Source organism: Apodemus sylvaticus, chromosome X (genome assembly GCF_947179515.1).
Source record: "Apodemus sylvaticus chromosome X, mApoSyl1.1, whole genome shotgun sequence".
Lineage (NCBI taxonomy): Eukaryota > Metazoa > Chordata > Mammalia > Rodentia > Muridae > Apodemus > Apodemus sylvaticus.
Window position 1 is genome coordinate 65,739,894 of NC_067495.1, and position 26,893 is coordinate 65,766,786.

A 26,893-nucleotide genomic window follows, 5' to 3' on the forward strand; every position below is an offset into this window, starting at 1 on the left:
CTTATGAATGGAGAAGCAGGGAATGATGCTGGATTTACAGAGACAACCAAAACTGAAACAACACACACAAGGCTTCCTGGTATGCAAATTCTTTTTGAGGTTAGAGACCTCCTTTTACAGATTTTAGTATATAACAGATTCAAAAACCAAACTTCTTGACCTCCCAAATAGTAAACAACTAAATGTGCAAAAGAACCACCATTAGACATGACATCAAAAGCTATACATTTCCTACGAAACAATATGTGCACAGATTTTTCAAAGCTGTGAAGATGCAATAAAGAGCACAACACATTTTGGTCACTTTATTAAATGACATTAAATAGTTTAAGTTTCAACTACTAAACAGCACTTTGAATGGTGAAAACACAGATAGTATATTGTCATACTTGAATGCTTTTCTTTAAAAACACAATTCCAGTCCTTATATATATTACAAAACAGCCTTAAAGGAAGAAGTGACATCTTTTCTACAGTACTTAAGATACTCAATACAGAATCAAAAAGCAGTCTAACAGAAATAAAGGCAAGTCTTCACAGCTGTATGATTTCAGCAGCCAAAGCTGGATGACGGACTGAAACATTACTATACAACCGGGACAAAACATATACAATATCACAATTCTAGGCCAAACGCTTTACACCCAAAGAAATAAAACAGGTTACAAAATGTGGAGAATTTTAGCAGGCAAAACTGTTATTACAAGCAACATTTTAAATCGTCATTTAAGCCATTGCAACTATTTAAAACATCTAAAACAAATATAAAAATGAGCCTTTTAGTATCTTATGTGATTTTTTTGTCTCTATTTGTTAAAACTTGATGTTATACTCAAAGTACATATATTATGTTGCTAAAATATCAAGTGAGAAGAGTGTATGCAAGTGGTCCAAGATCTATTTCAAACTCTCTGATTTCCAATTAGTCCTTCTAATTACTATTTTTCAAGTTATAGCTTCATCCATTGTGAAAATGGACTATAATGTTGCCTAAAATTTTCACATCTATATCTTGGAGTAAATAATTAGACCATATAAAAATTCCCATGTCTAGTAAATCAGTTTGAAAAGTATTCAGATAACAGTTGGCCAGAGCATACTGCTTTTAAATATTTTTCTCACAAGTCTTGCTTCTTTCACTTCTTCCAAAGTAAATGCACATCTGCCCCCCCCCCCCCCATTAAATAAGCTTGATTATATGGCTGGCACAATATCCAAATACATGGAGTTTATTAGTGTGTTTCATCATGGGAAGGTAGAGCCGCCACACCTCACTTGTTCTTGATCAAAAGCCCAATGAGAGAGTGTGTGTGTATATACTTTAACCACTAGTTCTTACAAGATAAAAATGGAAATCTTTTATTATCCAAACAACAAATAAGTTTTAAGCTATGTTCAATTCAATCTCAATCAAGTCCAGTGATGCCTAGAACAATTACTCCACCCAGCTTTTCTTTAGCTGTTTCTACTACTTGTTTTACATCATTATTTCAAAAATGATATTGCCATAATGAATTGACTCCCATAGTCAAACACAATCTTCTTATTGAAGAAACTTAAAACAATCAGATTGAACATGAATAAAATTATAGGTTGTTTTGTACAAACCTGGATCTAGAAAAAGAAATACACTGATTTTTGTAGTTAAAAAAAAACTCTCAAGAGTATTAGGTGAATTAACTTTATCCAAGAGAAGGAAGGAGAAGAGAGGAGAGGAGGAAGAACAATGGAAAAAAAAGGAAACCAACTCAAGATCAAAATGGGATGGGGGATCAAAATTGAAAACAATTTACTAACCTGCAAAGGAACTTAGAAGAGGGAAGAGGGCGATGAGGGAAGAGAAGAGCATAGAAGCCAGTGATCCTTATCTTTAAGAGGAATTCTTTCACAATACTGACCGTACTGGAGACTATTAAAGCACATTCCTCATGTGAACTTAAAGTCAGCAAAGGTTCTGCCATTTTGATGTTGTTTATAAAACAGGGTGTGAGCCTAAAACCACAATTTCAAGAGCTCTAACTTGATTTTCTTAGTTTGCATCCCACTGCCAGCAACAGGATGAAGCACCAGCACTGGCACTATGGCTGACAGATTGGACTTCCATTAGTGCCAGGAGACAGGAAACTCATATGCAGAGGATAATTCACAACCCTGAAATCTTACCAGTAGTTATTTCAGCACATACAACTGAAAATAAAAAATGGCAGAAAGACTAAATAAGAAAAGGAATTTTCTCATCTTAGACTGTACTTAAGGCTGTTTATACAATGCTAAGATAACTGCAAGGCTCCCCCAACTTTAGAGTAGTAGTATTTAAGAATATTGCACACGTTTCTGTGTCTAAGATAATCCTTAGATCTAAAATTTAATCACAGAGACAATATTTAGCAGGAGCCCAGTTTCAAACTTCAGTCAAAAGAATATTAAGACCATTTCAATCACTCTAATCAAGAAATGGAATTAGTACAAAAGTATTTTATAACTTGAGGAATCAACTCTAAGAACTCAGCTGTGTGTTTTATATGTAAAGAGCGAATATATAAATCTTTATTAATTTCTAAATTCATTAATTTTATGACAATTTCATGGTTGCTAAAAGCAGGCATAAAAATTTAGAGAGGAAATCTGTGGAACTGTTACTGTTATGGAAGGACTTGTTTTCACTGAAAACAATTTGAAATATCTTCTGTACTCAATGTGTGTAAGAAGATTGTAGGCAACATCACTGACAAATGTCAGAGAGAAATGGTATGCCCTATTTAAAAAAAATTTAAACTAATATGGAAGATTGGCATTTAAGGGGTCCAAACTATTTATACAGTTGAGTTCTGTTAAGTCATTGATTCCTAAAAAAATAAAAGATCTTTCTATGATTTTAATAATCCTTTAAACTTTTAGTGCAAAATCACATTGATTTCCCTGGGGAAGGTCCTGGATTTTTGCTTCGCATTGGGGGTGGTGCACGCTGTAAGGGTGGCGGCTGCATACCACCAGCCACGGACTGATACATTCCTCTCATATCAATCTGCTGGTAGTTAGAAGGGGTCATGATTAAATTTGGAGGCTTTGGCATCATGAGGTGACTCAGTGTTGCTTGCTGATAAGTCAATTGTTGCTGTTGCTGCTGAGTATACTGCTGCTGGAGCCGTCTGTTCATAAGTATTCGCTGAACACAGCTGATTAACTGGAGAGAGAAAGGGGAGCTGTATATATACAAGTGTTATGTCCCGCCTCAATGAGGCAAGTATCAAGTTTTGAGTTAAAATCAATTTGCTAAGGGAGTACCATACCAAAAGGAAAACACATTATTGTTATCACCATTACTAATTTGATGGCATTCACAGGACCATTACTGTAGAAACCAGTTAGTAACACCATTTAGTACTAAATTCTCTTAATGACTTGACTATTGTATTGCAGGCAGCATATAGGTTAGTTGCCATAGCAACCTGTCCTACACTCTGATTAGTCTCAAGTATTAGTTACAGCACTTTTTGTCAACTCTCCTTTCTTTGCCATTCTCTTGAATATTTCACATGATGACAGACAAATACTTTAGTGATGAACACCAGGGGGAAAAGCATTTTAATAGGAATAATTCCCACCTAAAGGTCTCAAATTCCCTAAGACAGTTTAAAAGCACATGATTCTATAGTGCCACAGAAATCGACTGTGCTGGGAAAGATGACCAAGGATCATGAAATATGGTGGTGTGTTCAAAAGATACAGGCAATTTAGTAAGTGCTTATACATCATTCAGGACACCATGGTCTCCAAATAAATACACCGAAATGTCTACTTTTATAGAAGATATTAGAATGCGTCAGAAGAAGCAAAAGTCTTAAGACAGTTTTAAATGTCCAGAAGAGATAAAAAATAAAATTATAAAGAAACACATCCTATAAAACCACCAGGGAGAAAAGATTTGGCAACACTTTTTTAGCCAAATCTCTCTTAGCACTACTAGTTTTTAGCAAAACTTGAGAATAATCTATGAGCATTCATCCTGTACGGTTATTCCACTCATACCAACTCATACAAACAGAAGAAAATCCCACAGAGCTTTGAGCAGAATTCTCACCATCTGTTGCTTTGTCAATACATCGTTGTAGATTGCTTCTCTTCGTTTCACATCAAGCTCCTGGCTGGCTTGCCTACTTAATGCTAGTGCTTGTACTTGGGCCTCAGAGAGATTCATGTTTTCTTTCCACTGAAAGAAAGATATTTTTTATTTATTCCTTATAACTGTACAACTGAGGGGAAATCATTAAGGTGCTTAATATGTTCCGAATTTTTTAACCCTATTCCCTTCTTCCTTTATTCATTTCTAAAGAAGCCAATGTTAGAACAGGGTACTAAGCTGTCCATTGGTATATATGGGTTAGCTTCCTCTGGAGGAACAACGTTTAGGATTTAACTTGTGGTAACATTAAAAATGTGTTTATACAAACAAACAATGCATACGTTTCTATGCCTGGTGACTCAATTCTTGTAATTCACCCATTCTCTTTTATGTGTCATCTATGCAAAATGGATAAATTACAGCTTGAGATTGTTACCCAGATTACTGGTATTTTGAATCAAATCATAAGGATTATGTGATTTTTCCCCCCACAGAAAGAAGAAACGTGACCAGAAGTTAAAGCAAAGGATGTGAGATGCACATGGACTGGAGACTGAAAGAAGATTAACTGTCGTTTGCTTACTACAGTTGAAATGATGTCTTCAAGAGGCTGAATCCTCACTGCTGTCACACTATTCGTTGCTTCCACAACTTTCTCTCTTCCTTGATTAATAAGGTCCTAGAAGGATATAAGAAATAAGGTACATGGGGCAGAAGGACAGTATAACCTTCAAGTCTACAGATCATTCCTCTTGCTACTTTATAGCACTTGATTTACAACCTAAGCAATCTATAAGTAAAGTAGAATGCAACATGCAAGAGACTTTTTAAGAAGATACAAATTTGGGCTTTATTGAACCAATTAATTTAAATAAATCCATGAGCAAATTTTAAAAAATGAAACCAAATATTCAATTAAATTATTAACCCACTGATAACATATTCCAATATTTCCTATTTAATTCACATTTTATTCTAGTTTTAAATCACACTCTTCATCATGGAGGACAGTAGCATACACCTAATGGCACCTCCACATTGCAAGTAAGCTCATGAATGTATTTAACCTACTTGCAAACATTAAGCAAGTGCTTTTCTTTTTCCGGGTATTTTATAAGTGATCAAAATGTTATTTCCCTAGCCATTCAGCTGCCCTATTATCCCTTAATTAAAATAATTCAAACTACATTAATTCAAAGATTGTTGCCTTTGTACTCTGTAAAACCTCGATTTTACTATATTAGATTGGTCCAAAAGGTCAACAAATAAATGAAAAATGTCTTGATCTATTCAGGGTAATCTTTTAGGGAATGTACTATTCCTACATAGGGAACTGCCTCTAATTCACGTCCAACTACCTTTGTTCCTTATAACTCACCTCCAGCTGCTGATTAGTCATTGCAGACAGGGCTCCCAAATTGAAAGGAATATAAGGAGTTTGAGAGGTGAAAGTGACAGGGGGTAAATTGGTCCCAGTTGGTATGTTAAAACGCATGGTCAGTCCCTAAAACAAACAAACAAAAATAATAAGCATTTTTACATTGTGATTAAAAACTTGAGTTCTACATCACCTACTGGTTTGGTAAAGAATCTACTTTCTCTGATCTAGGAAATTATTAACACTCTTCCACACACAAACAAAACACCCTTTTTACTCGAGACCAAGATCTTATTACATGGAAAGGTTTAACCCCTAAAGGTATATTCTTTTTTTTTTCCCCTAGTAATTTCCACACACTAAGGGAACTCGGTGAATTCTGATGAGACTCTTAACATCATATTAACATTAAAGAAGTCTGGTATAGTGAGTTAGGGGTTTGAAAAGGATTCAGATACTAGGATAAAGTTTCTATACTCAGGCAAATTTTTGGCCAAGTGGGATATTATTTAAAACAGATATCAATTATTTTAAATAAAGTTGCTGTTGGAGCTTGACATGAAATATACAGATTTTAATTCAGCAAGGGCTAAGCAAAAAGGAGTATTTTTCTTTTAAGTATAATCTACAATCTTCTTCCAATTCTACTATTAACCACAGCCAAACTCTTAAATTAAGATTCCTAACCAGGGAGCCTCTACCCGAGGATCAATTATTTTAATATGTCTTCCTTCAAATATGATACTCTCATCCTTCACTGCTGTCCAGTGGCTAACATAAAAACAGAGAGCAAAAATCATTTTGTTTCCAGTTTGTTAGCCAGATCAGTCTCCAAATGCTGAGCGCAAACAATCTCCATGTCTCAGCCATTCGAGTAGCTGGGACTACAGACACTAGACCTAGTTCCAAGAGTATTTTTAGTTATTAGCGTATCTTTAGTACACTGTGCCATCCTCATACATGTAGAGAATGGACTTAAATCATAGCCACTCCTGTTAAGCTCCTCCTTTCCCCTAACATCTATCTCCAGGGAAAATGCATTTTGAACGAAATACCTTCTTTTCTGCTTCATATTCAGCCCAAGCTGCTTTTCTTTCTTCTTCAGTCAGCTCTTCTTCTTCTTTGTGGTCCAAAAGAGAATCATGTTCGTGATATCCTACAATGTGCTCTTTATGTATCTGAAGAAGTTCTGCAAGTATGGTATCCTGTGTTTTGGAGGTGAAATCATAATTATTTTCCCCCTCTGGAACATATCTCCATAGTTCTAGATAGTTAAAAGTAGAAACTGACTGCTTTCATTTTCAATGTATACTATAAGTTACCTTATACAGACCTCACATCAAAATTTCATAAAGTTAGCTTATTTAGAGGATTTTTTGCTTTCTTTTTTAAAGAGAGCTGGCCTGTAATTGCTATGTACGTCATCAAAAGATGACCTTGAACCCTTGATCTTCCTGCCTCCTTCTATAAAGTGGTAGGATTACAGGTACATATCACCATCTAACTACTTACACAGTCAAATTTAAACTAATACATATTTCAATTAATTACAAGAGTTTTAAAAATGGCATCTTCAGTTGTTTATTGTTTATTATTATTATTGCTGTTGGTGTGTGTGTGTGTACGTACACATGTAAGCCACAACATGCACCATAGCACAGGTCAGATGACAACTTGCAGGAACTAGTCTCTCCATCTACCTTATGGGTCCTGCCTGGGGCTCAAAACATAGGCCATTAGGCTTGGCAGCAAGCATCTTTGCCTACCAAGTGATTTTTCCCAAAGCTAAGTCTGCTTTTCTATGAGTTATTTTTAAGTGTGCATGTGCATTAAGCACAATGCCCTCAGGCACTGGATTCCCCTGGAGCTGGAGTTACCGGCAGTTTGTGAACTGTGAGCTGTGCAATCAAACTCCTCCATTACAGGGCAATCTGTCATTTAACTGCTGAGCCATCCCTCCAATCCTAAGGCTATTTTTGAGCATTAAAAATTGAATGTCTAAATACTAAAAATCTGCTCTGTAACTATGATGGTGTGGTAGAAAAGAGACAAGGGTGGAAGGCTAACGTGGGTGTTATGAATATGATATTTTTGCTAACAAAAAAAAAAATGTAGCCTAGCAATGTGGAACAAACCTGTAATCCCAGCCACGGCTTAGGTTGAGGCAGAAGGATCACAAGTTCAAGGCCTACCTGTGTGTGTGTCCCTGCCTCAAAAAACATACCAAATCCAAATGTGGGGAAGGGCTATAACCCCAGTACTTGGCAGTAGGAAAAGGAAGAAATCCTATTGTAATAAGCAAACAAACATGAAAACAGCCACAAGCTGATAAAAACCATACACCAATACCTATATACATACATATATATATAGGTATTGGTGTATAATATACACTTTATACAGTAATATAATTGTATAAAGTGAATATATATATAATTCACTTTACACAATTATTTTCCGAAGTTGTTACCAAGTCCTCCTAGGATAGACTTTTTAAACTATCAATATAAGTGTAAGAACAAATTATTGATCAACTGAATGTTGGCTAGGTAAACAGCATGGAAAAGCACACTTAGTCTGCATCGGCAATCCTTAGCTAATATGGAAGGTTAAGCATAGACAAAGCCCACATTTGCAAAGTATTGCTTCCACATATTTAGTCATACCTAAAAATATGATCCAAAAAAGATAGGAACTCAAATGTCTGTTAAATAACTCAAAATGAGAGATTTGTATCATAAAGTCCTAAGTCTTTTCCTATACAAGAGCAAACGCAGACACTAATTCCATATAATGTGGTATCTAACTCATATGAACAACCTTTGCTACTGTAGCAAACACTTGAAATAGTTACTTCCTTTCAAAAAGGAAATAGAACTGACTTTTTAAAGATAGAGCTGTAACTAGGACCACATAACTCATGTTGACATGTAGTATGTGCTACATTTCCTTTGCTGAAAGGAGCAAGCTTTTAAAAGGCCATACAAAGAAAGGATTTCAAGAAAATGTCCTGGTAGAACAGAGAGATGCTATGAAAGGTACTGTCTGGTGTAGTAATCTTCCGCCCAATTCTTAGTTTCTGGTCTATATCCCACTAGAGAAGCTTATCATCACTTGCTCAATCTCTACAGCTGTTACTAGGGCTAGCAGGTAAAGAGATTGCTTGTCTTTATAAACTCATCTATGAAAAGATAACATGAACTCCCATGACTACCCCAAGCATAACTGAACAGAGATATTTTGCTTCTGCCTGGCAGTAAGTAATAACTATAACCAAAAATTACTATCAGTTCATTTCTCTGACAAACTAAGCTAGTCCAGTGATGAAGAGAACTTTCCACCACTGGATCTGGAGTTAACTCTGGTAACCACTGAGACCTCTGGCTACGAACAGAAGTTAAATATGGATGACTACTACTTGCTCACAGGTATAACAAGATATTACAAGAATAGCAGAATAAACAGAAACATCTAACTTTTAAAAAATAGACACCATGTTAATTATATTCATTTCTCAGTCACAACCCAATTCAAACATTACTTGTTTACTGTAGAGAAGCTTTTCCAGAAATGTGTGTTACACAGACAGTAAAAAGGCCGGAGACATCAGCGAGTTTTATCAGGTTAGTCCTTAGCATCCTATAATTTCAAATCCAAACTTGCTGACTTGAAATTAGGAGAAATTGAGGACCAGGCAAGTGACTTTTCCAATTACACAAGGAACGAGCTGGGACAAGCAACTAAATATCCCAACTCTTATCCAGTAATTATTATTATATCACACTGCAGAAAATGCTTGGTTTCATGAGGCTTGGCTCCTCCGTTTCCTAGGTCTACCTTTTAAGGCAAAAACCATAATTCCTTGAAGGACTGTGGGTAAGAGAAAAACAGCATAAGATCTTTCATTTTTCTTTAATTTTTAAAAGATTTATTTTTTTTTTACCTTGTGCATTTGGGTGTTTCACCTGTGTGCGTGTATATGCACCATGTGTGTACCTAGTGCCCACAAAGGGTAGGACATGGATTACCTGGAACTGGAATTATAGATGGTTGTAGACTGCTGTGTAGGTAGGTGCTTAGAATCGAAAGCAGGTCCCTTAGAATAGCCACTGTCATCTCTCTATAGTCTCTGTATAAGTTAATTTAATGAAAGAAAACATAAAAGCCAAAGCAAAAGTCCCAAACTTGTGAAAGACTAGTTCATGCTCATACTAAAGATGACATGTATTATTTCACCATTTTTATTCCAGATTCAAGATTTATTCTATCAAAATGAAACATGATCACCTAATTAAGGTCAGGTAATGGTGACAACTTAGCCTCTGTTCAAGCAATGCTGTCCCTCTTGACTCATAGCCAACTGAAATACCAGTAATTCAAGGAAAAGCTCGTGTAACTTTGATTTCTACCATTAATACAATCTGGAGCCTTACTAACATAGTAACAGAGTCCATCAAGCCAAAACTCAAAAACAAACCATAAACTCTATATTTTTCTAATGAATATGATAATTTCTATTTTCAAATGAAAGTAATACTAATATCTAACTATAGAACCTGAGGACAACTATCAATAACATCATATATTCCTCCATGTATGTATAGATGTAGTTTTTCATAAAAATATGAACACATTATTCTTAGTTGAAATCTATTATTTCTCCCTTGCTATCTCTGCATGGATATCACTTTACACCAAGTACAAACCATTGTTTTTGATAGATGCACAGAACTTAGATAATATTAGTGGTTCTCACCCTGTGAGTTGTAACCCTTTGGCCAACGTATTATCTCCAAAAATATTTACATTATAACAGTAGCAAAATTAGTTATGAAGTAGTAAAAAATAATTTCATGGTTGAAGGTCATCACATCATGAGGAACTGTTGTACTAAAGGGTCACCATTAGAAGGTTGAGAGTCAGTTCACTGTATAGAAAACCTTCATTGAGCTGGAGAGATTGCTCAGTGGTTAAGAGGACTGACTGCTTTTCCAGAGGTCCTGAGTCAATTCCCAGCAACCACATGGTGGCTCACAACCTTCCGTAATGAGATCTTCTGGAGTATCTGAAGACAGCTACAGTGTACTTACATATAAAATGAATGAATAAATAAATCTTTATAAAAAAAAAAAAGAAAACCTTCATCAACTGTTCCCTTTTAAGACATTAAAATTGTTTTCCTGATACCTGCAATGGAATGAATTAGTGGATATACTTTAATAATTTCCTCACATAATTGATTGTGCTGATAATACTCAATATGTGTGCTGTGATCATCATTTTAGGACCCTGGAAGGATGGATGGCTCAGTGGATGAAGTGCTGCTTTTGCAAGCATGAGAGCCTGGGTTTGGATCTCTAGTATTTGGCTGATGTCCCTGGGAGGCCCACTTTGTTCTGAGGGGAGGTGGATATGAGGGAAGAAGAAGAGGGAGAGAGGCTGGGGAGGGGGAAGGGAGGGAAGGGGAACTGCAGTTGGGATTTAATATATAACAGAAGAATACATAAAAAATGTAGGAAGAAAAGAAGCCTTGGAGAAAGGAAGGGGGAGGGAAGCTAGGCATTGCTGTAAACCACCCAGGGCTGAAGAATAAAAAGGAGGAACTCCAAGGTGCACTGGCTAGCTAAGCCAAATCTGTTAGCCCCAAGTTCAGCAAGAGACCCTATTTCAAAAAAATCAAGATGCAAAGTGTCAACCTCTGGTCAGATGAGCTGTCACTCACTCAAATTCATGCATATAATTCCATGTTCTATTTCTCTGTTTTAAGAACAAAAATATAATGCACACAAATTAAGCCCTGCCTTAAAAAATAGAAAATAGTCTAGCTCAGAATCAGTACAGCAGACACCATTCCTATCTCTTTGGCTTTTAAATTAATTGCAGCATTCAATCTATATAAGAAACGAATAATGAGATTAGGAAGGCTGAAAAGTATTTGTAACAAGATCTTCAGGAAAAAGTCTTGCAAATCCAGAATAACTATGAAAGTTAAAGTTTTCATCCCATGTAAGATACAATCAGTAGAAAGGTTTTTGTTTTCTTCCTTTAAAGCAGCATTTATATTTGTTGCTATAGTAACACTATTATTGAAAACAATACTGGAAAAGAATCTATAATCACTAAGCCAAAAGTCATCAAAATGAGGTTTAAATTACATCCAAATGTGTACCTTTACTTGTCTTTGTTTAAACTTTATTTTTTCTTAAATAAGTTTTTTTAAAAAAAATTCCTACAAACTGAAAAAACTATGGTCTGTATTTCAGCTAACCACCTAAATTACTTTAAGCTTTAAAGGTGACTAGTTCAATTAATAAAACAAAATTAATGATAAATTAAAAGTTTAAATTAATTTATTTAGAAGTTTAGAGTATTTGGCAAGTTGACAAAAAATCCCATCTAATTAATTCTGAAGTCCAACCTTGAAAATAAAATTGTTAAAAAATAATCAAGGCTTGGCCTGGGGGGAGGGTAGGAGGTTTGCCATATTTCAAAAATATTTTGCTTACCATCACGTTGGATTTGAGTTTTATAACATCTGGAAGTAAGGTCGTTATAATACTTAACTGCCATATGACCCACAAAAGGGCTAAGAAAAAAAGTCCCTTTTCTCACCTGAAGAAGTCTAGCATTTGAGTGAAGAAAAGTAATAAACCTGGTCCAAAGCTTTTACTTTCACATTTGAAGCCAGTTTCTTCTCCCATACTGCGGTGGGAGAAAAAATGTAGTGTGTGGGGTAAATAACTATAGAGAGCTTACTGAATAAACATCAGACTTTTGTGTTTGAAGTACATAACCTATGCTAAATAAAGAGCATTAGAAACAGGCACAGATTCCCAGAGTATTGGTGTGAATTATTGACAACCATAGAATGTCACTTTCACATCTGTCAAGTTGACATTAGTTGAGGGCAAAAACGTCTTTTGGTAAGAATGGTTTTATCTTTAACATTTAAAGAACTGGATACTATATTTAGGATTTAAACCTCGAAAATAGGTTAATGGGTTACAATGATTACATGTGTTAGATGAAGAGCTGTCATCATAGATTACCTATGACCACCATAGTTCTAAAAACTACAGTTTTCCAAGTAGAACCTAAATTGGAAATCAATTTTCATCCCAAACCATCCGTAGTTGCCATGACCAACTGTGATATTTTTGAAACATTATTACCCTCTAAGCCAAATTAGGTAATTACAACATACAAAATAGGAATGTAAACAGCTTGTTTAACTTGTATCTTAAATCAAAAGACAAGAAAATCATAAAAAATGATATAAACATTTAAAAAAGTTATAGGTCACCTAGTAATTCTTACATTAAGCAAATAAATCTCCGCAACTTCTGTTCTTTTATGGGTTCAAAGTAATAATTGTAATTCAAAAGCTTAGCCATGTAATCTAGTAATTTCTCTAAAAGGGGCACAGCTTCAGTTTCTGCCACTGTTCTTCCTCTGCTGTGTTGAAAGAACCAGATTTGAATTAGTTAAACTAGCCAATAGTAACAACTCCACCAGTACACAGAAACTGCTATTGAAATCCCTGTATCAATGAAGGCTTGAGCCTAAGGAACTGACAACTTCATAGTTGTTTCCTCTACTGCCAGGAATACAATAGCAAAACCACTTCATGGACTTCTCTCAGTAACAGACTACTACTCCACAACTAAACTGCTCAAAACACTAATACCAACATAAAATTGTGTAATCAACACATCTTATAAAAGAAAACCTGTGTTAGTTTTCTTCAAATGGTAGTTACAGCAGGATTTAAACGAAACATACATAGAATCACATACATGTAAACCACGGTAGTAGCCTTATGTAGCCTGTCTTGTACTAAACAGTACAGATCTAAGGTCGTAAGTGCATTTCAATTCTAGTTTCTACCACTTACTAGCTCAATGTCTAAGCACATTACTTCTCTTAAACCTTAGTTTCAGGGTATATGGAGAGAGCCTAGTAGGTACCTACGACATTACTGTTGACAGCGCTGCATATGAAGCTTGTCTGGGCTCAGTTTACCAATGACTTTTGTACTCATATATCCAATGGTAGGTTCTTAGACAGGATCTGATCTTATCCATCAGTACTGACAGAAAGAACTCAAGTGCTCTCTTCACCAAAGTATTTCCTTGTCTTAATAATCTAGTAGGAAAATTCCACGGTTACCAGTTTTTCTAACTTTTTAACACCATTTCCAAGAAAATTGTAAACATATGTCTTATTCTGGTTTTTTTTGGGGGGGGGGCGTGGAGTGCTATCTCCTTATACCACCCACAAACTTTATCCTTTTATTATATTTTTTTAATGTTTCAGCACTGAGGATGGAACCTAAGGCCTTGCATATGCTGGGCAAGTTTACAACAGCCCAAGCACTTCCCCTAAAATATTCTTGCTAAGAGTATCTACCACAAATATATGCAAGATTTTAGATTTAGTGCTTAAGTTCCACTTTGGGGAAAATATAAGAGAAAGAACAAGTTAACACACACATGAAGATGGACACAAGTGCAAACACACACACATACACACAAAAGGGTGCAAAGGCATGCACACACACACACACACCCCACCAGGAAATAAGAATGGACCTTGATATTAATAAAGTAGTTATAAGGCATTCAGAAACAACTGGTTACATACAAATAAACTCATTGGATATTAGATGCTAGGGAATTAAGAAGTTATTAATGTTATAGTATGCTGTTCTATAAGAAATATCTTAATATTTTAGAGATGCTTAAATCATATATGCACAGAAGTTGATGGCAAATGTCTTTCTAAGTGCTGCTTCCCAACATCTTTGTGGAATTGGAGTTCATGACTAGACAATGAACTCAGAGAGCCAATTGAGTCATTGACTCAAGGTCAATGAGCTTCGTCAATGCCCCTTCCTCCACTCATCTCCCAGCATTGGGGTTAAGGATGCACCTAGCCTTTACATGAGTGTTGGGCATCTGAACTCAGATACTTATACTTTTACAGGCACTTTAGAAACTCAATCACCTCACCAGCCCTCTCCCATGATCTACAAACCAAACACCATAATGCTTGTGATGCATTTTTTTACACCAAAATAAATGAGACCAACAGAACAAAATACTAACAATTGACAAATCTCTACGATTGTTTTCTGGGTATTGCATTTTTCTGGCTTGAAATTTTCCATAAGCCTGGTGCTATCATACAAATCTTTAATCCTAGCACTTGGGGAGGCAGGGATAAGCAGATCCCTAAAGGCTAAAGGCCAGCTTGGTCTATCAAGTTCCAGGCCAGCCAGAGCTATATTGTAAGAGCATGTCTCAAAAAGACAAAATGTTCACAAAAGGAAGCTATTGAAAAAAAAAATATATATATATAAATATTGCAGTAAAATAGGCAAAACACCAAACTGTCAAATAAAATATTGGGATACCTTGATCTCTAAGAGTGGGTCAGTACACTTACTCCACAAGCCATATTTTAGCATACCAAACTAGTATAGTGTTATAAACTTCACATGTGAACCTAGGATGGTCCACTGTAGAATTTTCTGAGCTAAACAGAATGTGTGGCAGCAGCATTCTAAGAATGTCACATGGAACATCGAATGTTTCTATCTCTAGGAAGACTATATATGGTTAGACCCATAGTAAGGATCACACTTCAGAAATGAACCAGCATGGGCCTTGAACTTGCAAGCATCTTGCCTCAGCCTTTCAAGCTATGATCATAAACATACATCACCAGGTTTAGCAAGTAGTAAATATTTGTAGTGTATCAAACTCTCCATAAGGAAACTATTTCTGAAGTCTAACTTAATCCTTCCCCAATGGAATCTTGCAAAACACCCTGCTTAACAAGGATACATTATATATGATACAATTTCCACTGGCAATAATTTCTAAAGCAGCTTAGCCTGTCAGAATTTGGGAATATGTTATCTGGAGGTATCATTGGCACATGGTCCCTGATACCTAAAGAAAGGTGGCCTTGGCTTCTTACTAGAGTTTCTTGTTTAAAGAGAGAGAGAAGAAACAGAGAGAAAATGAAAAACAAACAAAACCCCCACTAAAACAGCACTAATAGCCAAGTAGATTTTATGTAGTTTGTAAGAGACCAGAAGTACTTTCTTATTTTAAAAACTCGCCACAAAGCTACTTGAAAACTGAGATTCTTCATTAAATAAGATAATATAAATACCAAAACCCAAATACTACAGAAACATTAGATGGTTAAAAGATAGTTCTTCTCATATATTGTTTAAATAAAGGAGGGAGAGAAAATCCTTAGTTACTGGAAGAGTAGGCATTCCCTGACAAGTCCATACAGATTCATTGAAGTATTAGTATATAGTAATTACTGTTAGTATTCTGACAACTGATACAATTTATCTCTAATGAAACCCAAGCCTCAGATTCTGTTTCTCCCACAGTGTAGCTAAGATTATTTCCTTTGTCCGCTGAATGTTTTCATTCATGTCAAGCTTTCATCTTATAAAGATATCATATGCTTCTTTCAAAAAGGATATTGCTTTCAGAGAAATGAATTTACCAAATGGTTAGATTGTAACAACTATCTAAAGGAAACTAGCAGTGAACATTGGTGCAGTTACTTCATGAGGTGTGGCTATTGTTATTTCTTGAGAATTGTGAGGATCACAAAGCTTGCTTAAAAGTATTCCCTAAGAGCCAGGTGTGGCAATCCATTTCTGCCATCTCAGCACTGTAGACTAAGACAGGAGGAAAAAGCCATGAATTTATGCCAGCCTAGTCTATATAGTGACATCCACAGCAATCTCAACTAAAGAGTAAGATGCTGTCTCAAAACAGAGGGGCTAATAAGATAGCTCAGTGAGCAAAGGAACCTGCGGTCCAGGTCTACTCCTACAAGGTCCAGATGCCTACTTATAAACTACGCTGTCTCCTCCTACTAGCAAATACATTTTAAGAATTAAAGGGAAAAAAACCAAGATTTACCTCCAAAAGGGTATTTTTAGAAAATCTAAAATAAAGACAAGACACAAACCAGCTGTTCCTTCTACCTGACATCAACTACCCCAACAATCACCAAATAGATTTTAATAACCTACAAACTACTGGTAGAACTAAAATAATTTCCCTTAAACTTGTATTTTCTGGCATTCTTTTTTTTCTCAAGTTTCTCTGGCTGTCCTGAAACTCACTCTGTAGACCAAGCTGGCCTCAAACTCACTGAGATCTGCATGCCTCTGCCTCCCAAGTGCTGGGATTAAAAGCATGCACTACCAACACCCAGCCTGGTATTCTATTCTTATTCAGATAAATAATAAGAATTTTTTTTCTATCAGAAAACCTGTATGCATGAATACTAGACTTTGTTTTCTTAAACAAAAAAATGAGTAAACTTCTAATAAAAGAGGCAGAAATGTAACAACTGGCATTAAACTTCATATTTCAATTATAAACTTGGCTTCTTAGTAAATGCCAGCAAACATTGGACTCATGTGCCACCATGTGGTTCCTATGTCTCAAAAGTAAATGTATGCAAGCCCAGAGAAAGTTCCTGAAATAAGCTGATTAGCTAGCTACTCTATGTTTTACATTAGATTATTTTAATGGTATTCTACTCTAGCGTTAAGAATGACAAACATAAAACCTTATATTATCATGTGCTGGCTAATAAAACTGTACAATAACACCCTGTTCAGTAAACTATGCTTTGAGGTATTAGAGCTTGAATAAAGGACTAAAGACTAGGAGAGAAAATTGTACACAAAATCAGGGTGGAGAGAGCCAACCTAAAGCCTCACTTAGGGTACTTTAGCGTAAATCCCCATTTTGTCCTCCCTACAATTACCAACATGCAGTCCACATTTAAAGAGACATAAGTGCTACAGTGCTGGAAAAGGGAAATGCAGAAGCGCTTCTGTGCCAGTTATACTGGCTTTTGTTTTCTTAATAAGGGGTACGGAACCTAGGCTGTGTACACTGTACTTAAGAGGAACAAAACACCTACTTAAGTGTATTATGAAATGTGGCACTGGCCAAGCTCAGATCACTAAAAATCTATGCAATCTATAAATATATTGCCAAAAAAGCGTTTTTCCAAAGAAAATTTACAAGTATGTTAACCAAGGTGACATTAATATTTAACAAATAGTTGAGAATCAGTCACCAACTCAGTAAGATTTGGTAAAGGCTTATTACTGGAGAACAGTACTCTGAAAAATTAAAAGAATGGATAAAACCCAGGATCTCAGTTATTTTTGTGTGGTTTTTTTATTTTGTTTTGTTTTGTTTTGTTTTGTTTGTCTTTTTGTCAAGTTAGAGTAATTTGGGACAAAGAACCTAAATAGAGAAAATGATTCCATTAGACTGCCAAGAGACAAGCCTAGTCTATATGGCATTTTCTTGTCTGATGATTGATGTGGGAGGGTCCAACTACTGAGGGGTAGTGCCACTCCTGAGCAAGTAGCCCAGAGGTATATAGGAACGCAAATTGGGCAAACCAGAGGGAGTGAGCCAGTAAGCAACACTCCTTCCCAGTCCCTGTTTCAATTTCTGCATCTCAGTTTCTACCTTGACTTACCCTGATGATAGACATCTGTAACCCATATACCAAATAAACAGTTTCCTCCCCAAGTTGCTTTTGGTCATGATGTTTTATCAACAAAAAAGAAACCCTAACTAGTGAGCTGGGTATTATGGATGATTCATACCCGTCATCCTAGTCTTCAGAGTGCTAAAGCAGGAGGACTGCTAGATGTTCAAGGACAGTCTAAGCTACAGAGTGAATTCAAGGTGAGCCTAAGCTATATAGCAACTCTATCAAAAAAAAAAAAAAAGTAAACCAAAAGAGACAAATAGACATTTAGCATTTAGGTTTGAAGCATGGTAGTGATCAGCTAGTAGGAACTTAGTTAGCTGTGTGGAGAGATTTTGGAGCTCTAAGTCAGTCCTGTCTTTGTTAATAACACTTTGTTCCACCTCCCTTTTCCAAGTTCAATCACAAGCCTTCTGCTACATTCATATTTAAATTAATTGTACATAGAAAATCCTGCCACAATTGTGAAGCTACTGAATTTCAAAAAGGAGAAAAATTTCACTGACAACAATTAAGAATCCTATGTGTAGCTTTAAGAAAATTCACGTTAATATGCTATGGCCATGAATTAAGTTGACTAATATTGGCAGATTCAAGAAGGAACTGAACATACAATATATAAGGCTGCTGTGTGGCTTAGCAGAGGAGCACTTGTGTAGGATGTGTAAAGTGCAAACAGATCCAAACAAAAGCAGATACAAGGTAAAACTAATCAATTATCGTCCTTTCAGAAATCTACCCTGAGAGACTAACAGAGAGAGACTAACCACTCAATAAACTGTAGCCACACCTCTCAACAACAGTACATCATTAAGGAATGATCAGAGTTCAGTGGCACTCTATTATTTTTAAAGGCTAGTGTTATACTGCTCACTATGGAAGAGGGGAAAGGAAGAATATAGCTCTTGCATTTAAAGAGCTACAAAAGTAAGAGACAAAAATATAGTCAAGTGACTGATAAACTATATCTGAGACATCAAATGTAATTAGAAAGGTGAGAAGTAAAACTAAAAAGAATAACAGATATACAAAACCAAGAATTGTGCATTAAAAAGACAATAAAGAGGCAGAAAGACATATAATCATATCAGGTACATTAGAAATAAGTAGTTTTGGAAACATTCACATAGAAAAGGCATGCTACTTAATAATTACTTAGAGGAAAAGAATTAAGAAATATCGTTTTTGACTAAAGATAATAAAAAGCACACAAAAATAAAAACCAAAACAAAGTAAGGGAGAAAAGCCAAAACAAAATAGGAGAGAGAAAGAACATAAAGTTCAGTGAGTAAGGGGGTGGGGAAAGAAGAAAATATGATCAAAATATATATGAAAAAATAAGGATAATAAAAATTATAGATAAAAGAGACTATAGCTACAATTGGACTATAATAATAAGAGGTAGCTTGATATATCTTTAATAAAAGCAGGTTCAAATAACAAGAAATACTTCACTGCAAATGTCAAAATAAACCCAATCATAGTTTGGCAAGATGAAACGAACAGGCCCATACAAACCTGAGGAAGAAATCTAACATTTACTAACCCATGCCCTTAATAAATAATATTTCTTGACTCTTTTCCTCTAAGGGTGCACCCCCTACTGTTGACACTGCTTTATTGAGGCCTGCCAGTAACTCTCATCTACATCATCTTAATAGCATCCTAACAAGGGTTTTAACATCTACTTTATTTTCTCTAATTCATCATCCAGTTGCATAAAATACTTTTAAGATGAAAAATGTTTCTGGTTTAAACTTCAATAGACACTACAGTCATAATGATTGCTAATCTAAGTCTATTAACCCAATCCCCATCCACCTTGGGCTTATTCTTACTCTCTTCTTCCTGCTCCTACTTCTAGATGACCACTGTAACCCGACGGTATGATGATTTTCTTTTAGATCCCTCCAAAAGTGCATAAGGGTCTCCCTTATCCACATCCTCACCAATACTTACTACTTTTTCTTCTGTACAAGGTAGTATTTCATTACAGTTTTGATTTACAGTTCCCTTATAACTAGGATGATAGGTAAATTTTTCATAGGCCAATTTGCTGACTCTTAATTGGTCTATGACAGAAAAGAAGGTAAAGAGGAGGCAGCTAACTTACTAGTACAGTTAATTAAATTTGCATGCGCTCAACTGGAAAAATAGGAAAATGCAGTCTTCATGATTTCCACTCAGATATCTGCTCAGATACCTTTCTGGAAAATAGGAATGTTATTTAAACTAAAGCGTGCTTTTCAGACATACTATCTTTTATAATGCTTATGGAGAAGCAATTGGGTAGCCTTACATTTATAATCATATAGGTTACAGCTTATTTAATGTAAGTTAATCTCTGAAACTCTGTGTAGTGGCCTTCAGAAGACTCACTTTCACTGTAGTAGTACGGTTTTCCTTGGTCCCTGTTGGCATTTGGTTTATTAGTTAGCCTAATAATCTGAATAAACATACCTTCGGCAGCATGGGGGTATCCCTTTTCTTCTTCTTTTCTGAATTAGGGTCATCTAATAAGTCTGGCTCAAAAGTATAAAGTTCAGTAAGCTCATTCATGGTAAAATGACGTTCGACCTGCTGTTGATCAACAACTCGGAAAGATAGTGACTGCTTTGTTACCTGGCGATCATAAATCTTATCTTCCATGGTTCCCTTTGTTAAAAAAAGAAGGAACAAATATACAAATAAGGAAATTTGGTCAACATGGAACTTCAGATAAATCTAAATTACTGCTCAATATAAAAAGGTAAGAGTCCAAGGTCATATGTTGCCTTAAAGAATACCTAGCAGTGTTGCTACATTTATGACAACGCTCATCTGGTTCAGAAAACTTACCATCTTAATTTATCATCAAATTAAGAAAATCAGACTATGGAGAGTCATTCTAAATTATCTGACCAAAATTGATCTGTGTGCTGCCTTGAGATAGTTGTACACTTGGTGAAAGTCAGAGAGCAGGCAGGTATTAATTAGGACAACCAGAAAGAAAAGGGACATGAGAGAAAATTTAGATGAATACTGAAATTAGAATGTAAGAAAGCAAGATTCTGTGTGATACATAAAAGGCTAACAATAACCAAAATTTTTCTTATGTCAAATGTTGCTTTCTTTAACCCAGAACATGCTAACATACTGACATATAGGATTCATCACCTATTAACTAGAATGTACAGAAGTGGTACATTTAAATAACAGGAAAGAGACACAACCATATGCTACACCGAAGAAGACCAAATTAAGGATCTACCAGTAAAACCAAGGCTGTAACTGAGAAAACAGTAGACTTAGGTGCAGGTCACACCTGCTCCTAAAGCAGATATGCTACTAGTTAAAAGGGCAATGTGAATCTACAAATATAAGTGAACTTGAAATGCAAAATTTTCTTCAATTTTATTTTTTTATATGTAAATTCTGAAGGAAAGATTATTTTGTTTTTTAAACAGAGGTCTCACTATGTAAACAAGACTGTCCTTGAAACTACCAACTTCCTGTCTACATATCCTATGTGCTAGAATCATGGCGGTTTGCCAGCATGCCTGGCTGCTAAGACTAAGTTGACTTTTGTTTACAGAATAAATTTCTTTAATATTTAATAAGTTCATGGAATGTTTTCAACTGTCTCTTTGTAAGAGATCTATGTTGTACATGTCTAAAGTATTCATCAGTTTCATCTCTATAGGTTCTGCACCTCTAGAATATTAGTAGCTTCATCCAACCATTTAATATGAAAGAAATGTAAATGACAAACCTACCTGAGCTAAGAACCTATATACATAAACAGGCTTAGTTTGTCCAAAGCGATAAACTCTGAATATACTCTGGATGTCATAAGATGGATTCCAAGAAGCATCAAATATAATCACTCTATTAGCAGCTACCAGGTTAATTCCAAGAGATCCTGCTTTAGTGGAAATGATAAACAATCGCCCTCTAAAAATGAAAATATAAAATAAATGACTTTTAATATTACAACAGTACACACATAAAGCATACTTTATCTACAGTGGTTTAAGTAAGTTGAATCAGCTTCCCAAAAGAAATCAGAAATTCATAAATTGCATTAATTATTAAATTAATTATAACTATAGCTTTAAAACCGCTAATGATTTATAATTAAAGAGGATTCAGAAGAGTTCGGAGAAGGGAAAGAATATGATCAAAATAGATGTAAAATTATTTTAAATAAAAAATTACCAACATACATATAAGAATTCAATCTGTCTGATTTATGACTGGAGAAAAGCAAATTAAAATTCACATGAGGATTATTTCTCAGCCTTTTAGCTAAAATCAAGTGTAGTGTGTTATTGGTGTAATATCCAATGTATCCTCTATCTAAGGACAGAATGTTACATGGATTTTTGGAGCTCAGAGATGGGAATAGGAGCAGTTTCTGTTCACTCCACACATTGACCTGGTATTTCAATTCCTCCAGGAACTGTGCATCACCTTTGGAGAATGTGAATGAATGAATAAACCAACTAGCTTTTGTAAAAACAAGATAATAGCAAGTGCCAAGACAAATGCAGAACTCGAACTTTCTTACATTGCTGGAAGGAATACAAGACCATAGAGCCACTTTGGAAAACTGACAATCTCACAGATAGATAAACATGAGATTATCATACAAACCACCACTTAACATCCTCAGACTTCATCATGATAAGGGAAATACTAGTGATGACAAAAAAATTGTACGAGAGCATTTAGAATAGCTTTAATTTTAATTCCAAAACCTGGGAACAATTCAAATGACCCTGAGAAGTCAATGACTATGATGCCCTAGAACTCAGAAATAAAAAGGAAAGCAGCATGAATCACAAATATTTGAGACAGAATCTTACAGTGTTGCCCTGGCTGGAGTACAATTTACTCTGTAGACCAGGCTGGCACTGACCTTACAAAGATCCACTTGCCTCTGCTTCCCAAATGCTGGAATTAAAGGATATGTTACCATGTCTGTTCAAATACATTTAGAAAGTGATAGATGTGAGACTCACATGGCTACAATGGGCCATGAGTAAATTTTGGGGTGAAATTGGTTTTGTCCTTGATTACATCATTTATTAAAAATGAGAGCCGGGCGGTGGTGGCGCACACCTGTAATCCCAGCACTGGGAGGGAGAGGCAGGCAGATTTCTGAGTTCGAGGCCAGCCTGCTGTACAGAGTGAGTTCCAGGACAGCCAGGGCTATAAAGACAAACCCTGTCTCAAAAAAACCAAATCCAGAAAACAGAGAGAGAGAGAGAGAGAGAGAGAGAGAGAGAGAGAGAGAGAGAGAGAATATATTAAAAAGCTAATTTTACTGAACCTAAATTGAAAAATATCACTACATATAGAAAATACTTTATACCTCACATTGGTTTCATCATTAAATTCTTCAGCCCACTTCTTCCTTGACTGTGCATTAGTAGAACCATCCAAGCGGTAATAGTCAATATTTCGGAGCCACTTTCCTTCACCTGAAAATGGAGTAAGAAAATTCAGAGGAATTTCATGTGTTGCTCTTTCATAATTGTAGCTTTTCATTCTTTTTAGTACCACTTAAAAGCAAGATGACTGACACGGTAAAAGTTCCCATCAAAAAGCTTGACAACCTGATTTTGATCCCCAGGACCCATGAGGTGGAAGGATAAAGCTGTCCCCCAAGCTGTTCTCTGACCTCCAACTCACATGCCCAAACACCTACACACACAGTAACTAAACTTAGGTGAGTGATAGGCCAGACAGAACTGTACACGCCTATAATCCCAGCATCAGGAGGGCGATTTCATGGTCCAGGCTAGGCTAGGACTCCATAACTAGACATTCTAAAAAATCAAAACACAAGTTGGAAATATAGTTCATCTGCAGAATGCATGAAACCCTGGATCCTTGGGATGAAATAAAACCAATGTTGTGCAGGTTGTATGCACACAATTCTGGCACCACCTGGGAAGTAGAGGCAGAAAGATCAGAACTTTAAGGCCATGATCAGATACAGAGTAAATGTGAACCTCTATATTTAGAAATGGAAACTAAATGTTAGTTTCTGAATAAATGGCTCAGTGGCTGTTTTGCAAATATGAGGACCTGGGTTCAAGACACAGATAAAAGCTGGGCATGGTGGTAGGCACCGGATGCCAGGGACTCACTAGCCCGTCAGCCTAACTGAAACTGTAAACTCAAATTCAGTGAGACTGAGTAAGATGGAGTGTGACTGAGAAAGAGATCTGAAGCTGGCCTCTGTCCTCCATGTACTCAGAGGCCCATGTGTACTTACAGGCACAAATACACACATACAAAGACCCAAACTAAAAGGTGGGTTATATTACTAAAGAGATAACTCAGTAACAAACTCTTTTCTAGCATGCACAAAGCCCTATGGGTCCATCCACAATAAACAAAAATGAGGTCTGTATACTCACTTGGTAAAAAACTATTCTCCTACCCCCTTTTCAGTGTTTTAAGGAAGAGTTTCACTTCATAGCCAAGGCTGCCAACCAAACACATAATCCTCGTTCCTGCCTCCCTAGTGCTAGTTATACATCTCTGCTACTGCACACAGCAGAAAAATAGTCCTTTCTTAAACAAGGGATAATTAATTAAACCATAAATTAATTCACCACACTGCCTCATGCCTGTAATCCCAATACCTTGCTCTCTTCCTGAGAAATGGCTCTCAAGGCTGTCTTCTACCTCCACGAGCCTGGGACACTGTGCCAAACTGTCAGTACCTAAAACCTTCAAGATTTGGGAGTCCTCTGAATTTTGGCATACTGCATAGACAGATAATAATCCCTAATTTGAGTCTGATAGCCTTAATTAAAATCCACACTGTTCCAAATTCTGGTACTTAAATATTAACCAATACACAGTGACAGTCCTAGCAATAGTGATAATAGCTACTTAAAAGACTTCACTGGTAGTTAAAGCCAATGCGTGACAAAGACAATTTATAAAACTATAAACTGAGAAGCATGTAAAAACAAAAACAGTTCAAATTTCCTAGTGAACAGAATAGAAATTAAGCAAGTATGGCGATGCATATTATCACCTGGTAAGCAAACTAAGGACTCTGAGTAAAATGTGGACATATAAGCCATCTCTGAAATAATAAGAATCAGAGTAACCAAGGATTTCATTCTGAAGAGAAAAGAGAGGGAAAGCATCAGGAACCATGAAAGAGTTGGCAGGTCAGCTGAAAACTATAGAGGAAACAGAAAGGCTGCACAGAAAAATGTGGGAAGTAGCTCATGACCTGAGCTCACAGTGCAGGCTCCAGAGATACCTCCCTGCTATGCCTCAACAGGCTGGTTTTATTTCTTTCCTTTTTTTTTTGTGGTCCTAAGGCTGAAACTTAAGGCTTTGTACATCCAAGTTAAGTACTGTATCATTGAACTACGTCTCTAGACACTTGAATGAATGAGTTTAGCAGAGAGTCGCCCTATAGAAATTACTCTTTCAAATCTTTCAAAAGATTTGAAAATTAGTATTTAAATACATGGAAACAAAAAATAGTAAAAAGAGCACCATTTACAATAGTCCAGAAGTGAAAACATCCCCTTTATCAAATGAACGACTGATCACATTGTAGAATCAGACACAGTGGGATATTAGATTATAAAAAATGTAACATAATAACATCAGCCATAAATAGGCTAACACTGAAATCCGTTCACAAAGTGAAAGAAGCCAATAACGAAAGACTATGTATTATAAAAGTCCCACAGTAATCCAGAATAAGGCACTCATAGAAGGCATGCAGACTTCTGGTTACTTAGCTGTGCAGAAGCTGAGGAGTGGGATAGGGAAGTACTAAGTAAATAATACAGTACTTCATAAAGAACTGGTTAAAATACTTAAAAATTGACTATGGTACTAGTTTCCCATATCTAAATATCCTAAAACCAGTGAATTTTTCACATTGAGTAAAATGTGTAAGATATGAATTACATATTAATAAACTTGTTTTCAATGCTAAATTAAATTGCCTATCACTGCAATGTTACTGCTATTAGTTTTTGTTAAATGACAAAACTATAAGATGAGAGACACATTAATGGAGCTCAATGTAGTAGCTGATTTACTATTTGTTCCCATAATGTCACCCTGTAGAACTCAAAGGTACACAAGAAAGATGTAAATGGAAGAAACCAAGCCAAGCACAACAGCCACTGCTCTAAGTCCTTCATGAATGACGCTGAGACGGGAGGATTATGAGTTTGGCCATCTTAGCTAACCATCCTGTCCCTGATGCAAAATGAGGGGGGAAAGGAGAACAAATGGAGACAGAAATACAGACTGACCAGAGAGATTGTCTGTGGATACAGACAAGAAAAAAAAATACAGGATACTTTGACATGACAGGGTGGTGAGCTATTAGGTAATTTGGTTTCCTTTATATTTAAAATGTTCATTATGTTCATTAAAACAGTGAGTGTTTTAAAAATTATAGTATAGATATGCTTATAACTTACCTTTATAAATAAGAGGTTTATCTTTATCTTCTGTTTTCTCCCTACTAGCCAACTCAAGAAAATCTTCAATCAAATCCAGAGATATGAGTGACTGGCTAAAAACAAGACTTTAAAAAAAAAAAAAAAGATTAGTGTTCATGGATTAGAAGATCAATCCTGTAAAGTTATTATTTTTCCTAATTACCTATGAATTTAACATAAAACTTTATAACAAAATGCAAAAGCTTCAACAAGATACACATTAAAGAAATTAACAAGTCGATTGTAAGATGTTAGGTATAGGACAACAACAATAAAAAACGAACAACATGAAAAGGCAAATCAATTCTACATGGTAGTACATCACTGAAGAACAGGAGAAGATCA

The 26,893-nt window shown here is 35.8% G+C and overlaps 1 protein-coding gene and 1 non-coding gene across 11 annotated transcripts in view; one reads left to right on the plus strand and one right to left on the minus strand.

Moving 5' to 3' along the window:
- Positions 1-252: 252 nt before the first annotated feature.
- The window catches only part of Atrx (ATRX chromatin remodeler), a 137,527-nt gene continuing 110,886 nt past the window's right edge, over positions 253-26,893 (minus strand). For all 10 annotated transcript variants that reach the window (XM_052171710.1, XM_052171708.1, XM_052171703.1 and 7 more), the window contains 9 exons: positions 26,528-26,634; positions 23,422-23,530; positions 21,821-21,998; positions 20,526-20,720; positions 6,557-6,706; positions 5,502-5,627; positions 4,707-4,802; positions 4,082-4,210; positions 253-3,184 (listed from right to left, as the gene is read on the minus strand). In XM_052171710.1, the coding sequence (XP_052027670.1) occupies positions 2,906-3,184; positions 4,082-4,210; positions 4,707-4,802; positions 5,502-5,627; positions 6,557-6,706; positions 20,526-20,720; positions 21,821-21,998; positions 23,422-23,530; positions 26,528-26,634 (1,369 nt within the window). In that variant the 3' untranslated portion in view covers positions 253-2,905. The remainder of the gene's footprint in view (positions 3,185-4,081; positions 4,211-4,706; positions 4,803-5,501; positions 5,628-6,556; positions 6,707-20,525; positions 20,721-21,820; positions 21,999-23,421; positions 23,531-26,527; positions 26,635-26,893) is intronic.
- Positions 22,333-22,519, plus strand: LOC127675971 (U2 spliceosomal RNA). Its single transcript, XR_007975631.1, has one exon. It is a non-coding gene; the product is annotated as a U2 spliceosomal RNA (small nuclear RNA).